This window comes from Pomacea canaliculata, linkage group LG8, assembly GCF_003073045.1.
Source record: "Pomacea canaliculata isolate SZHN2017 linkage group LG8, ASM307304v1, whole genome shotgun sequence".
NCBI lineage: Eukaryota > Metazoa > Mollusca > Gastropoda > Architaenioglossa > Ampullariidae > Pomacea > Pomacea canaliculata.
The window spans coordinates 224,684-240,815 of NC_037597.1; the positions used below are offsets into that span (position 1 = coordinate 224,684).

Below are 16,132 nucleotides of genomic sequence, written 5' to 3' on the forward strand. Positions count from 1 at the left end.
TGTCAAAGATAAAGTTTGTTTGACGAGGGTGGTCAAGAGTGCCAGTAAGATCATTGGTTCTCCACAAAGACCTTTAGGTGAACTATACATCAGGGCTGTGAGGTTAAAAGCGGTCAGCATCATCGCAGACCCTTCTCACCCACTACATCGCCATTTCCAAATGTTACCCTCCGGCCGTAGATGGAAGCAAGTGGTCGCAAAGAAGAGTGCCTTTGCCAAGTCATTCTAACCAACCGCGATAGCACTCTTGAACAGGTCTCACAAATGTACCTAGTCTGAATGTGTGTGTGTGAGAGAGTAAGAGAAAGTGTATCTGATAAGTGTCATATGAGTGAGGAAGTTAAGCATGAGTATAACTGCGTGAGTGTATGAGGTGTAATAGTAATCTCTTCAGTTTATTATGTATCTTTTTCTCAGTTGATTGTGGGAGCTCCCAGCAACAAAGGAAAATTTCTATCTCTGTTATGACCAGACATAGACAATAAAGATGCATCGTATTGTATGTTGTGTGGTGGTGCGGGCCTGCTGTACTTAATGTATAAAAGGCAGGCTCAGCATTAATAATTTATTTCATAATAAGAAATCTTCCCTTTCTTGTATAATTATAAAATAGCTCAAATAATATTAAATGTCCTTCCAGAATAAGAGGCAAGCAAGTCGCACGCCAGTGAGAAGAGGGAGAAAGAGGAAATCTAAGGTAGACTCTGATGAGGAGGAGGAGGACTTTGATATGTCTGATGAGGAGTACACACCCAGGCCATCAAGGCGTAGAGGGGGAGGCACACCAGCCAAGAAGGCTGCTCATAAACGTAAAGAGCGAGACTATGAAACGAAGAGAGGAGAAGAGGAAGAAGAAATGGAGGCAAGTCCCACACAAGGAAACAAGCCCAGAACACCATGTTGGTATGGCAACAAATGTTACAGGTAGGAATGTCTACAGTCATTTCATTGGTTTTTTATCAATTGCTTGTGTGAGCCTTCTGCAGCTTATCTTGGCCTGCAGTGAACTGCTTTATTTATAGTAACTTAATGGATAGCTTCCACCACCAGTTGGTGCAACTTACCTTCTGGTGGCTGGTGGTTTGTGCACCTTGTCGATCCACAGAGCGATGTTGGCGGGAGCCTTGTGCTCCTGTCAGGTCTAACCAAGCCAAACGGGTCTGTCAGGGTAGAGGCCAGACTAAAATGTTGCACCCTGGCCCTCCAGGTTGGGAGTTTTGCTTTGGGCTAACAACCCATTCATGTAAAAAAAAAAAAAAAGCTGTTACAGAAACGGCAACAGTACCACAAGAGGGGCCTGGTCGGTAAGAATCCTCTCTAGAGAAGCTTATGACATGTGATGGTGAAAGCCTTAGGGAAGCCAGCTCGTCAGCTCATTTTTTGACAACCAAGGTTTCAACGACCTGGAACATCAGAACCCTCTATAAAAGTGGCAAGTCAGCTCAAGTGGCAAGCGAAATGAGAATATGCAACATCAGGGTTCTCAGGTTATGAGAAACCAGATTGAAGGGAAGTGGCCAGACCAGACTAACATCAGGAGAATCCATTATTTACTCTGGCCACAAAGACCTGGACCATCATCACACCCAGGGAGTAGCACTGCTGATGTCAACAGAGGCAACAACGGCACTGATGGCCTGGGAACCAGTCATGCTGCGGCTCATGTCAGCAAGATTCAACATTAAAGGAAGAAAGATCACCATCATCCAGTGCTAGACACCAACAAATACAGCAGGTGAAGAGAAAAAAGAAGACTTCTACAGCTCCCTGGAGTCTCTGCTTGACCACACACCAAGAAGAGATCTGAAGATCATCATGGGAGACCTAAATACCAAAGTGGGAGATGATAACACCAACAGGGAACTCATCATGGTATTGTGTCGGCACCTGCAATGAAAATAGGAAGCTCTTCACAGACTTCTGCGCTTTCAATGATCACTTCATAGGGGGCATTGTGTTCCCACACAAAAATATACACGAGAGGAGGAGTCTCTAAGATGTGCGAATGAGGACAGGTGCAGATGTTGCTTCAGACCACAAGCAGTCTTCAAGATTAAGCTGAAGTCCTTCATTGATCCAGCAAGCAGACCACACCACAAGTTCCATACTCATTACCTCAAGAACAAGAAACAAGGGAAATTTATAACTATGAAGTTAAGAATAAGTAGGAGGCCCTTTCAGGACTGACAGAAGAATCAGTGGAGGAACACTGGTCAACACTCAAGAGCACGTGGAAGGCAACCTGTACAGATGTTCTAGGGAAGAGGGAAAGAAAACACAAGGAATGGATGACACCAGAGACCGGGGCAAAGATTGAATCAAGAAAGGGATTGAAACAGAAGCTCAACCAGTGTCAAGATCAACAAGAGAAGGAAGATCTCAGAGCTGATTATCGGGAAGCCAACCGCCAAGTGAAGAGGTCTGTCAGAAAGGAGAAGAGACGCTTCACCCATGAACTGACAGAGGAAGCAGAGACAGCAGCTAGACAGGGAAACATGAAGCGACTATAAGAAATAACACGAACTCTGTCAGGCAGGAACATTAACTCAAACAGCCAGTGAAAGACAGAGACGGCAAGACCATAACAAACGACTCAGGGCAAAGAGACCGCTGGATGGAACACTTTGACGAGATCCTGAATCGACCTCAAATTTACCTGACATACCACAGCAACTGAAACATTTCATGTCAACACCACCCTCCACTAAGACAGAAATCATCAAAGCTATCAAAAGCATGAAAAGTGCCAAAGTGGCATACCCCCAGAAGCACTAAAGGCAGACCCGGAAACAACAGCAACAGTTTTACAGCCCCTTCTGCACAAGATCTGGGAACAAGAGCTTGTACCAACAGACCGGAAACTAGGCCACGTGGTCAAGTTACCAAAGAAAGGAGACCTCTCCCAGTGCAACAATTGCGGGGGATCATGCTGCTGTCCATCCCTAGTAAAGTCCTGACAAGAGTAATACTACAGAGACTGAAGGAGGCACTAGACAAGAGACTGAGACCAGAACAAGCAGGGTTTCGCCAGGATAGGTCATACACTGACTACATTGCCACCCTCCGTATCATCATTGAGCAGTCTATTGAGTGGCAGTCCTCCCTCTATATAACTTTTGTGGACCTTGAGAAGGCATTCTACAGTGTAGACAGGGATGTCACCTGGAGGCTGATGATCCACTTCAGCATTCTACCTAAGCTCATAAACATTATCCAGGGGTTGTACGAAAACTCGTCTGCCAAGTTATCCACAACAGCAAACTCACTAAACCTTTCGTAATGAAGATTGGTGTAAGGTTGAATATTATCACACACAATCTTCCTGATGGTTATAGACTGGATTATGTGCAAGACAACAACACCAGTATCCAGTGGACCTTCACCAAACAGCTAGACTTAAGGACCTGGACTTTGCAGATGACATTAGTCTCTATCTCATTGGCAGCAAGATTCACAAACCAAACTGAGTAAGCTAGCCAAGGAAGCATAGAAGACTGACTTAAAGTTCAACAGCAAGAAGACTGAAATGATGAGAATCAACAAGCAGGAACTGAAATCCATGTTCTAGGAGAGAACATGCTGGAATATGCTTTGTGTATCTGGGGAGCACTGTCAACGACTGTGGAATAGACAATGACATCAAAAGCTGCATCAACAAGGCCAGCCATGCTTTCAACAGCCCTCACCCCATGTGGAACTCACGAGCATTGTCCTTCAGCAGTGAGATTGAAATCATCAACACCAATGTGAACGCGGTATTACTGTAGAATAGTATAAAATGAGGCAAAGGATGTGGGAACCACTTGTCCCAAGTGAGGGGTGCTGCCCAAAATCGGGTCTGCTGGGGAGGTGTTGCTGGTGAGCCCTATGCTCCTCGAGAAGTAACAAGGAATAAACAAATGGACAGCTTGATTTATACTAACATCTCATAGAGCAATGAACCACTATATATCTAGTATCATTTTGAAATGCAATGAACAAATTTATTTCTAGCATTATCTTGGCAATGCTGTGATCATTTACTAACAACTTGAAGCTTGTCTTCATGTTACACTTACTAAACTTGTATGTCACAACTTCAATAATGTGAATCAAAAAATTTATGTTTTACAGAAAAAACCCTTCACACTTCAAAGAGTTTTGTCACCCTGGTGATGACAGCTATGAAGATGTCTCTGGGGAGGACAATGGTGATGAGAAACAGGATGAAAAAAGGTGGGGACAAGCCTGATGGCAAGAGTATTTGTGTCTCTGGGCATGGTACAGGCTTTTCCCTTTCATGTTCTGATAGCAAGAGAGTGTGTGTGTGGGCATGGTACTGTTTGTATCATTTGTGTTTTGATGGCAAAAGAGTATATGTGTGTGTGTGTGGTACTGTTTGTATCATTTGTGTTTTGATAGTAAGAGTGTGTGTGTGTGTGGGCATGGTACTGTTTGTATCATTTGTGGTTTTGATGGCAAAGAGTATATGTGTGTGTGTGGGCATGGTCTGTTTGTATCATTTGTGTTTGATGGCAAAAGAGTATATGTGTGTGTGTGGGCATGGTACTGTTGTATCATTTGTTTTTGATAGTAAGAGAGTGTGTGTGTGTACTGTTTGTATCATTTGTGTTTGATAGTAGAGTGTGTGTGTGTGGGCATGGTACTGTTTGTATCATTGTGTTTTGATAGTAAGAGTGTGTGTGTGTGTGTAGGCATGGTGCTGTTTGTACATTTGTGTTTTGATAGTAAGAGAGTGTGTGGTGTAGGCATGGTGCTGTTGTATCATTTGTGTTTTGATAGTAAGTGTGTGTGTGTGTGTGGGCATGGTACTGTTTGTATCATTTGTGTTTTGATAGTAAGAGAGTGTGTGTGGCATGTATGTTTGTATCATTTGTGTTTGATAGTAAGAGTGTGTGTGTGTGTAAGGCATGTGCTGTTTGTATCATTTGTGTTTTGATAGTAAGAGATTGTGTGTGTGTGGGCAGGTACTGTTTGTATCATTGTGTTTGATAGTAAGAGAGTTGTGTGTGTGTGTGGGCATGGTACTGTTTGTATCATTTGTGTTTTGATGGCAAAAGAGTATATGTGTGTGTGTGGGCATGGTACTGTTTGTATCATTTGTGTTTGATGGCAAAAGTATATGTGTGTGTGTGGGCAATGGTACTGTTGTATCATTTGTGTTTGTAGTAAGAGAGTGTGTGTGTGGTACTGTTTGTATCTTGTGTTTTGATAGTAAGAGTGTGTGTGTGTGGGCATGGTACGTTTTTGTAATCATTTGTGTTTTGATAGTAAGAGTGTGTGTGTGTGTGGTAGCCTGTTTGTGGATCATTTGTGTTTTGATAGTAAGAGAGTGTGTGTGTGTAGGCATGGTGCTGTTAGTATCATTTGTGTTTTGATAGTAGAGTGTGTGTGTGTGTGGGCATGGTACTGTTTGTATCATTTGTGTTTTGATAGTAAGAGAGTGTGTGTGTGTGGGCATGGTACTGTTTGTATCATTTGTGTTTTGATAGTAAGAGTGTGTGTGTGTGTAGGCATGGTGCTGTTTGTATCATTTGTGTTTTGATAGTAAGAGAGTGTGTGTGTGTGGGCATGGTACTGTTTGTATCATTTGTGTTTTGATAGTAAGAGAGTTGTGTGTGTGTGTGGGCATGGTACTGTTTGTATCATTTGTGTTTTGATAGTAAGAGTGTGTGTGTGTGTAGGCATGGTGCTGTTGTATCATTTGTGTTTGATAGTAAGAGAGTATATGTGTGTGTGGGCATGGTGCTGTTTGTATCATTTGTGTTTTGATAGTAAAGAGTGTGTGTGTGTGGGCATGGTACTGTTTGTATCATTTGTGTTTTGATAGTAAGAGTGTGTGTGTGTTGTAGGCATGGTGCTGTTAGTATCATTTGTGTTTTGATAGTAAGAGTGTGTGTGTGTGTGGCATGTACTGTTTGTATCATTTGTGTTTTGATAGTAAGAGTGTGTGTGTGTGTGGGCATGTACTGTTTGTATCATTTGTGTTTGATAGTAAGAGTGTGTGTGTGTGTGTAGGCATGGTGCTGTTAGTATCATTTGTGTTTTGATAGTAAGAGGTGTGTGTGTGTGGTACTGTTTTGTATCATTTGTGTTTGATAGTAAGAGTGTGTGTGTGTGTGTGTAGGCATGGTGCTGTTTGTATATTTGTTTTTGATAGTAAGAGTGTGTGTGTGTGTGTGTAGGCATGGTGCTGTTAGTATCATTTGTGTTTTGATAGTAAGAGAGTGTGTGTGTGTGTGGTACTGTTAGTATCATTTGTGTTTTGATAGTAAGAGAGTGTGTGTGTGTGTGGGCATGGTGCTGTTAGTATCATTTGTGTTTTGATGGCAAAAAAGTATTTGTGTGTGTGTGTGGGCATGGTGCAGCTTCTACCACTCATGTTCTTTAAGAACGCAGCGGTCAACCACAGAATTAGGTTGTAGTGGTTTGTCCCTAACCTTATAACTTACACAAATAGAGATAGCTTTTAAAATATGGCAATAAATAACACATAATACATACATTTTTAAATACATACATTTTCATCCTTCCACCCTTATTTGAGGCACATTTCAAACATACACTCGACATATACTAATTTATGTAACATCGATCATATCAGGTAAGCCACACCTACATATCTTCTAGTATATTACATATGAATGTTAAATAGAGGGGACAAAACACAGCCACTCACACACACTTTCAAGTATTTTTCAAGCATAATTTCTTGATGCTGAAGTGAGCAAAACACATCTTTGCGCCGTAGGTGCTCCGTGTGCTTCCTGAAATTGTTTTGGAGCAGAGTTTCAGAGTCAATACATATCTTGTGATTTTCCCATTCTGGGTATCTCCATTTAGTTTTGTCTCCTAATAGGTTTGAAATAAGTGCCAAGTTCCCACTCTAACTGATCCTCACAAACATGTTTGTAAAGCAGTTTAGTGTAAGCTTACGTGGGATTTTTTTACAAGAACAAAATATACAGGGGCCAACATTTATTCTTGACTTGATTGTTAAAAGTCATTTGTAAATTTGCTAAAGCACGATGATATGATGGACACATTGCCTGATTTAAATCATCCAGCATTATTCAGAACTTAACTCAGTCTTTTTACTTTTTAGTTTATTTTTAGTTTATTTGAACAACTTTCTACAAATAACAAAAGAAAATTACATCCAAAAATGAAAGATGGAAAAAGAAAACATTTTTTTTAAATCAACAAAATGGTAGCAGTATTATTCAAGTAATATATAAATCAGTAAAATAGTAATTCTAATATTTGTAATATATAAAGTATTGTACTCTTAGGTTCAAGTAATATATAAAGTATTCACTGTGATGCTCAAGGAATTTCACCCTTTACTGCTGAGTGCATGAGTTGGTTTTTTGTTTATGTGGAATATTTTCACCTCTCACCCAAGTGGCAAGGGAGAGTTACTTTGTGTTTTTCTCTACAGGAATAAACCCAGCTCTTTAAAGGGGGCTAAGCTTCAGCCAGCAGCAGGTAGGCTTAAGAGTCAAGAGGACTGTAGATCAGACTAATCCCACTGACCTTTGTTGACATATTTTGACTGTACTTAGTACAGGGAGGTACATAGACTGCAGATCAGACTGATCCTGCTGCAGTTGACATGTGGTATTGAGCTGTGTTAACACGTGTTGACACATTTTGACTGTACTTAGTACAGGCAGGTATTCACAAAGATCTCTGTAAAATAAGAGAAGAGAAATTGTTTGTGCTTCGATGGAATCACTATCATTCTGCTCTTTGTCTCATTTGAGACACTGGGTTGGATGCATTTAAGGAGACATGATGCAACACTAGTTGCACAAACTGCTGGTGTTTGGTGCAAATAGAGAAGAGAGGGTTAGCTTGTCATGAACCAGATACCAGAGTTTGTTGTGAGCAAGGTATCAAGAGCTGTCATGAGCTAGGTACTAGAGTTTGCTGTCTGTACATCATGATCCTCAGCAGGGCAGGTAACTGTACATGCCAGCGTGACAGCCACAGACTTACTCAGACCATGCACTCAGCGTAAAGGTCTTTAGCTGTCATGGCAAATCGTTACTGGCTTTCGGTACAGACAAATAGCGTCAGCTTCGTAGTGTCTTAGTGATGTAAACACTGAGGTTACACTCCAGTTTTCTGTATACTTATGTGCTGTATTAGTCTCTAATCGACTTTCAAAAGTAGTCTGTCAGTTAATGTGAAGAAGGATCATGTTGTCAAAGGTTTCATTTATTTATTTTTATGATCTAAAGATATTGTGCTGTAGCCTTCAAAACAGGATATATATATATCATCTGCTGCAACACAAACATAGTCATGATCATGTGTGCAAGCTTTTGCCAAGTATAGGTTTTGAATGCTGCTTGGTTGTGATAAAAAAATACATGCATTTAGCTTATATAAAGAGAGTTGGTGCCTCGTGCCTGCACACGCATGCAAGTGAAGACCCAGCAAGTATCAAATATGAAAGTTGAAGATTTATTCTCTAAGTTTTAAAATAATGTCATACTTGTCATCATTATAAAGCTGTAATGCTAAGGTGAGTGATAAATATAATCACAGTCTTTATATACAAAACTGGAAACTGAATTTTGCATTTTTGATGCATGATACTTAACATACCTATGCTACATATTATTTACACAACTTTCACATGTACTGTATTCATACGATCCACAAGACTTTTTTATCACTGTATAACTGTTAATATATGTTTATTCAGTTTTAGACTGTTACAAAATAGAATAATGAAAGTATGTAATCTTTATTACGCCTGAACAAGTTTCAGCCACAGCTGCCAGCTCTAAGATACTGTTTACAACAAAGCACGATCAGATAAAATTACTCATACTTATGACTCTGGAAACAATGCTGAAACAATTTACATAATTATAAAACTTTTTATTAAGTGGCAGGTATTACAGCAAAAAATCTGACATAGCTTTATCAAGAGGCTTAAGGCATTATGAAAATGACAGTAGGACTTCAGAGGCATTGCTGTTTACCTTAACAGCATCTAACTATTGGGCAATACAGCTGTTACTTAAATGCAAACTGTAAATATCCTAGGGAAATGCAAGCACAGTTATTTGAAATTATTTATAATTCTGCTCAAACTATTAAAGACATCCTATTCCCCCAACAATAAATAAAATCCCTTACCATCTTTGTTAATTTGTGCCTTGTGCTTTCTCCAACAAGGCTGATACTGGCTAGATGACACAACTAGACCCATATTGTTTTTTAACTTTTAAAGATCATATGGACATTCAGACGTTGGTATGAGTAATTATTGTGAAAGAAAGTTCTAGCAAGTCAGCAGCTCATTATCTTTTTTCAAGCTCATGCATGTCCACTTGAGAATTATAGGAATTATTACCTATTATTCGTTGATAGAAAAACATAAACACAAAGAAAAGCACCCTACTTTGATTTTTAAATTTAATGAGTTAATGACATCTAGTTAATTTAAAGGCACCTGTCATTAAAAAAAAACAACTGCTGGCACTGCCAACTTTAGCAGCTTTGATGTGCCATTACCGAAAGATGCGAAATCCTCAAGTTGGAAATGATCTGGGCAAATTACTTCACTCTTTGATGATACCCATAGTTGATTGCCAGGATGAATCCTTCGTACAGCTTTTAGCAACAAGACCCATAGATGACAAGTAGGTTCAGAGAAGTGTTCGAAAAAACATCAGAATGTATATCAGTATCATGTACTTACACATGAAAAGACTTGTTGGAATCTTTCGTTTGTCAGTTGGTGCAGCCGATTGCACAGCATGACTTCACCATTTCTACAAATGATATAAATTGTGTGGGTGCTGGTTACATAAACATATTCGCTCACAGGCTCTTTTTTTTGCCAGTAGTGTAGCCCCATGCTTGCGCCCGAACTTGAGGACATGCTCTTCTAGAATCTTAGAAGTCTGTGGACACAGCTGACGTAGCAGAGGCAGGTAACTGTACATGCCAGAGTGACACAGCTGACTTGTAGCAGCAGCTTTTTGTAAGCCAGCGTTGAATCTGACTGCTTGTCTGACAAGACCATTAAGGTCAAATCATCAAATGCACCTTGTTACCCCATTCAGCATCATGGCTGGATTAGTACAGTCAAGCAAAGTCCAACCCCATCCCAAGGCCAGGCAGTTCCATTGGTCTGCTGATAATGAAATGAACTAAACACACTTTGGTTTTAGCATTGTGCATAAATTATTCATAGTCAGCACTTAGCACTAAGGTGTGACATGGTACTTTACACAGCCATGCAAGCACTTGTACATCACTGTGTGTTTGTGTGTACACAAATACTTCACTGCATGTGTATGTGCAAGCAGAAAGTAACAGCAAGCAATTGTGGTTCGCTGTCTTTGTGTGCTGTCGGAAGTTACAAACCTGGAAATGTGCTGTTATTGTGTATGTGTATGTGTCTGTGTTGTGAAGTGTATGGATATTTTGCAACAAATATTTTCTGCTCTCTGTGTCTTGGGTTCACTATAGCAATGACAATGCGAAGGTACTTGAAGTGTCTGCTTTGATTTCTTTGGATAATGTGTGTCTGTTATTTATGCTGTCAACTATACCAATGACATTTTTAGCTTAAGAACACATTTCACATCAAAATCGTGGGGAAAAAAGGTTTTAAGATTTTACATTTTCATACAGAACTGATGCATAGTGAATGTTTGTTATAGCTTGTTTGTCTGGGTTAGTTACACTGCTAATGTCTGTTATAGCTAGCTGTTTGCTAGCGTGCTTGCTGTGAGTTACACTGCCAATGTCTATCTGTTATAGCTTTCTTGCAGAAAGTTACACAGACAAAAAGAAACCCAATCCATTTGTCTGCTTGTTTGTTTCTTGTGATTCACTTACTTCCCTTCCCAGCTTGACACTGACAACTAACCCTAACCCTGACAGCTAACCCTGACACTAGGAATAAAAACACCTATTGGAAGCAGCTGTAACAGCACGTTCATTGAAACCTTATTGCACAGTGCAGTCACATGCTGTTCATCTGCATTTATACACATCCTTAAATTTACGCTAGTAATGTTAATGGAGTCCCAAGTTGGGCTTTTGTCAGTCAGAATTTGTTACAAGATAATTTTGTTAGAATTTCCAAGCTAGAGAAAAATCAGTAATTGAAACTTAGGTGTTATGAGGCATACTTGCGTGCTGAAATTTCTAGCCTTTCAGTCAAATATTGGTAATTCTTTTCTGACTACCTGCAAGGAAACTTCAGATTCTCGTAACTAAAAGTTAGTTTAAAAATGTTTTAAAGTGTATGTGTGTGGTAGTGGTAGTAATTAAGCAGTTGTCTAGTCATGTCACTGTTTTCATTCAGTTCAAATACACCAGTGTCTTTTTCACTTACATTTGAGATATCAATATGTTGTAGAGGTGAAAGCGAAGAAGACAAAGAGGAAAAGCGATGATGAAGAGGATGATGATGGCCTTCCCAACACATATGACTACAGGGACAGTTTTATTGATGATGCCAGTCAGAGCAAGCGACAGACGCTTGGCAGTGTGGGTGCTGATGAAGAGGAGGATGTCAAGTGTTTGGTGAAGGAGGCAAATTCTTTTATTGCAAACAAAAAAATGCAGCAGAATGTTAGGGATGGACTTTGACTGTCATGAGGAATGGCTTGGGCTGGTGTCTTTTTTATATTTCTAATGTTTTGTGTGTGTGTGTACACCAAATGATCGTGCAACAACTTCAAAGTCCAATAGGATGGTAGCTGAACTGGGCTGGCACTGGCAGAAGTGTGCCAAACTGTCATAGTGGTAAAATTCTGTGCTGTTCTTGATGATGTTACTATCCTGAAACTCAAACTGAAAGTGTTGTTAGTTTGAATTCTTGTTCATACTAGGTTACTGAATTGGTGCTACAGAAAGCGGCCTTGACCTTTGTTTCAAGGTGATCTTTGAAGTGGAGGCAAGGTGTCATTTCATGAATCATGTAAAACACTAGGACCTTTCAGGATTGAAAATGATTCTAACCTGGCCTTGCAGCACTTGTATGTCCAATGAACCAGAGCATTATATGTTCTGGCCATAGCATCTGTCATGTGAGATGAATCTGACAGGCTCTTTTCAAAACTGGCATGAATATTATTTGATACAAATATTTACATAACCATTGCATGTACTGGACTTCATGTAGAACACTATGAAATGCTAGTAAAGGACTAAGATGTTTGTGCACCAGCAGCTATGGTGCTGTGAGAGAGTAATGTAGATAACGAAAGGAGAGATGAGAGAAATACATTTCGATGATGGTAATAGGATCACATAGACCTGCGTTTCTCAACTTTTACTTGTGATGCTTTCCAAGACGAAAAAAAAAAAGTACATCCATTCATCCCTCTTATCCAGCTAATTTCACTAATACGGATATGAGATATGAGAAACTTAAAAAAAAGTGATTGCCTTCATGCCCCCCTTCTCAGCACCATGGCAGGGGCACAGCTCACAGGTTGAGAACCGTGGACATAGACCAACTTCCAGCACAAAAGCTGACACTCAGGACAAAGTCTGCATTGATGACTGCATGAGGTAACTGCATCCATTTTTATCATCCCTTTCTGTCCCCAGAAAATGTCTGCTTTTGATAATATGTTTCTTTCCAAAATTCTTCATAAGTTATATGCTTAAATGAGTCAAGATGAGTTGCAATCTTGGTAATGGTCAACCTAATGTCCTGAGTGAGTTAACTGTCATAAGCAAAACTAAATTGCTTAACTTGGCTTGCTCTTGAATTTGTAGTTAAATTTGACCAAGTCAAACCCATGAGCTGGTATTGGATCCCATGCCTTATAACTATCGTTACAGTAGTTTGGGATTTGGGAGGATGGAAAAAAAGTAAAAGATAATTTTCTACACTGACATGGAGGGCACATGAATAGTATGAAACACATGTGTAAAGACTGCGGTTATGTGCCCAATTCCAAGGTTAGTTTTTAAATAAAGTGATATCCATTTCCTCTCACTTGTGAATGTGAGGTGTAGTGAGAATACCTGGATACACAGGGTCACTTTCTACACTAAGAGTTGTCATGGCAGTACCCTCTTTTAGGTTGTTTCCAAGAGTAGGACTTGCTGCTGACTGAGTGCTCTCAGCAAATGACAGAATTGCTATAGCAGTAGAACATAGTCACTGCAAGCTGGCTGGCACACAAGTTGGTTGTCTGAAGGCTGACACATAAATTGCAAGCAGGGACAGAGAAGTGTGTGGTAGTCAGGCCTGTTCTTAGCCCCCACGGGGCCTGAGGCATAGGGTATGTGCGGGGCCCTTGATGCCACGGTTTTAATCAAAAGTGCAGGTCTCCTGACGACTATGTAAAGCGTGGGGGCCTAATGCGGGGCCTGAGGCAGATGCCTCGTCTGCCTGTTCCTAATCACAGCGCTGTTGGTAGTTGCTGCAGTTTGAAAAAGTTTAAAATGTTCGAAGGTCATGTAGGAAATGATTGTGAGATTAGACACATTGAATGTCAATTACAAGTATAGAGCAAAGTTTAAAAAAAAAATCTAAAACGCTTCTTATAGGTGAACAGGACACATTGAAGCCTTGTATTTCAAAATATAAAAGATGTCTTAAATTTTGGAATATGAAAAAAACGGTGGTTCTAGAGAGATCTGCTGTTCCTTAAAATACTTTTTACATTGCATTTTATCTGGTTCTGTACACATTTACTAGTAGTTTCTGAAAATTAACATGCTTTGTGAAAAATGTTTTATGAAATCATGAAAGCGTAAAATTATGCTGGTGTGTGTTCCTGCACCAGATTGTGGAAACATTTTGTGTGCACCCAACACACGAAAGTGAGTTGTTAAAGACTGGCGTTGTTTATAGTGTTTTTAAATGTTTCATTATATTTGTAATGTGACATTCTGTTATGACTCTATCCTAGTAGGGCTGCAATGTTTATGCATGAGGAGGCAGGGTTGAACCAGTGCTCAGCCTGTCCTGTTTCAAAATCCAAGGAACTTTGTAGTTCCCTCCTCATTCAGCTAACAACCAGCCTTACTGCCACATTTGATGCTAATCAATAATGCTGCCCTTTGTTCTTGACAGTGACCTTGCTTGGAGATTTCACAGGCTGAATGTTGTCAGCTTTTTTCTGTGGCCTCCAGTACACAGTGTAAATAACGCTTTTTGACTTTTTTGTTAGAGCAGTGCTTCAATTGGTTTTTATAGGTAAGCTGCATACTTAGAGAAGAGATGGTGGGTGTAGATGTCAGCTCTTGTACATCATACCAACACACAGTTTTTTAGTTTCCTATGTTTGTGGGTGAAAGCAAAACCAACCAAGCAACCAGAACCTAACTTTTGTTTTAAAGTTCATGGTGAATGAGACCATGTAATTGTGCACATTTGTAAAAAGTGAAAACAAGTGGAGAAGCTGGGTGAAGACTGCACAGTGTTTGCTACTGCTATTTGTGTCATTTGGATTCTATGCATCTCGGCTTTCTTCACTGCACCAAGGAATCCTTTGGAAGAAAAGAGAATGTGCCTGGTGCAAGACAGTGCTCAAGTGATCACGACTGGTTTCAGGGATTGGATCAGGTAGTTGTTAAGCAAGCAGTCCTGCACTAGATTTTAGATTATTCTTTACTTATCAGTTGCCAGTAAACACGAAGAAACATCTTTATACTCAACCTTGCATTTACAGATTACAGCCAAAACAATGCAAGAGAAGTTTGCTCAGAGAAGATTGTAAGTCATTCAGAGATGTGAAAGGAAGATGCATGCAGAGAAACATGCATGCTTAAGCTTTTGCAGGGAAATTAAAATTCACATCAACAGAGCTAACTCTGAAATTTCAGTAAAAAGTCCATGCAGTTGTGTGGCAAGCGGTCTATCAGCAGCTTCAAGTGAAAGAGCAAAGGACAGCCTGTATAGTAGGAGGTAATCTGGACCTAAATGTTTTAAAGAAGTAGCTCTGTGACTAGTTCAAAATCACTTTTGCTGTTAAGATGATGTTTAATTTGGTAGAAGAGCCCACATGGATTGATCTGAATTGTAATTAGTATCACTGAAGGTGAACAGTATATACTGGTGCTGCATGGCCCCATCAGCGACCCTAGTTTTGTAATGTTGCAGAAAATACGGGAGGGTCACCTTTTTTTTTTTTAAACCCAGGTGAAAAGTACGATGTTCAAAGACTTGTATCTTATGAACACATACAGGAGTTGGTATCTTTATATGAACTATGAAAATAATTTTCCACTTGGGTGGACATTTGAATTGTGTGGCAGTATCCTTAATGTTTGGTGTTACGAACATTGCCAAGAGGCTGGACATATTGGAATATTCTAGGCAGCTTAAGTCTTCTTGGATGTCATGTGGGAAGGGCTCTTCAGACACACAACATTGAACAGAAATTATTTTCGCTTTGTGGAAAATCCCAGAATGACTTTCCCTGCGCTCTAAGATTAGCTACACCCTCTCAGCCATGAAAATGCTGTTGAAGCATTGTACTATGTGAACTTGTCCAGTAGCATGTGTGCACAAGGCTGAACTGTTGGAGTAGACACTATTGTAACTGTGTTTGGCAGCTATACATCGCAGACCTAAAAACAAACTTTTCTATTGTAGTCTTCTGTTCTCGTACAGTTGAAGGACTCTACTTGAAAAAAAAAGATTTCCTTTTGTCATTAAATTACCACAAAAATTGTAGCTGATTGTTTTTAGTTTTAACGACTATGCAGCATCAGCATTTTCCAGACACTACTAGAAAAGCTTTACGCAGCCCTGGGTCTCTTGCTTTGTGTGATGAAACAAGTAGAAGTCAGTCAGGTCAAGGATGCAATGAAAGCCGTGGGTACCTGCTGCTTAGCTTACACATTCACTACTTGCACAATCTTGCTGTCTCTTCTTAGTTCATGGGAGTAAGATTAGAATGTGTCGTGGAAATAAACTGTCAAATGCAGAAGCATTATTAGTTGGACCATTTTTGTATGGTTATTACATAAAAATACATGTCAATAAACTGATGTATCCCTTTAACTGTTTTTTTGTTGTTGTAAGTTTACAAAAGACAGACAGCACATTAATAGCACAGCAGTTTAAACACTTGACCTCACACTGAGAATTGACAGGCTCTGAAATTACAGCCTGTCTCAAGAACAT

The 16,132-nt window shown here is 39.8% G+C and overlaps 1 protein-coding gene across 1 annotated transcript in view; it reads left to right on the forward strand.

The window, feature by feature from the left end:
- The window catches only part of LOC112569741 (ABC transporter F family member 4-like), a 36,351-nt gene extending 20,342 nt beyond the window's left edge, over positions 1 to 16,009 (forward strand). Inside the window, 4 exon segments of the mRNA XM_025247611.1 lie at positions 641 to 924; positions 4,114 to 4,215; positions 7,442 to 7,488; positions 11,396 to 16,009. Coding sequence (XP_025103396.1) covers positions 641 to 924; positions 4,114 to 4,215; positions 7,442 to 7,488; positions 11,396 to 11,628 — 666 coding nt within the window. The 3' untranslated portion in view covers positions 11,629 to 16,009.
- The last annotated feature ends 123 nt before the right edge of the window (positions 16,010 to 16,132 follow it).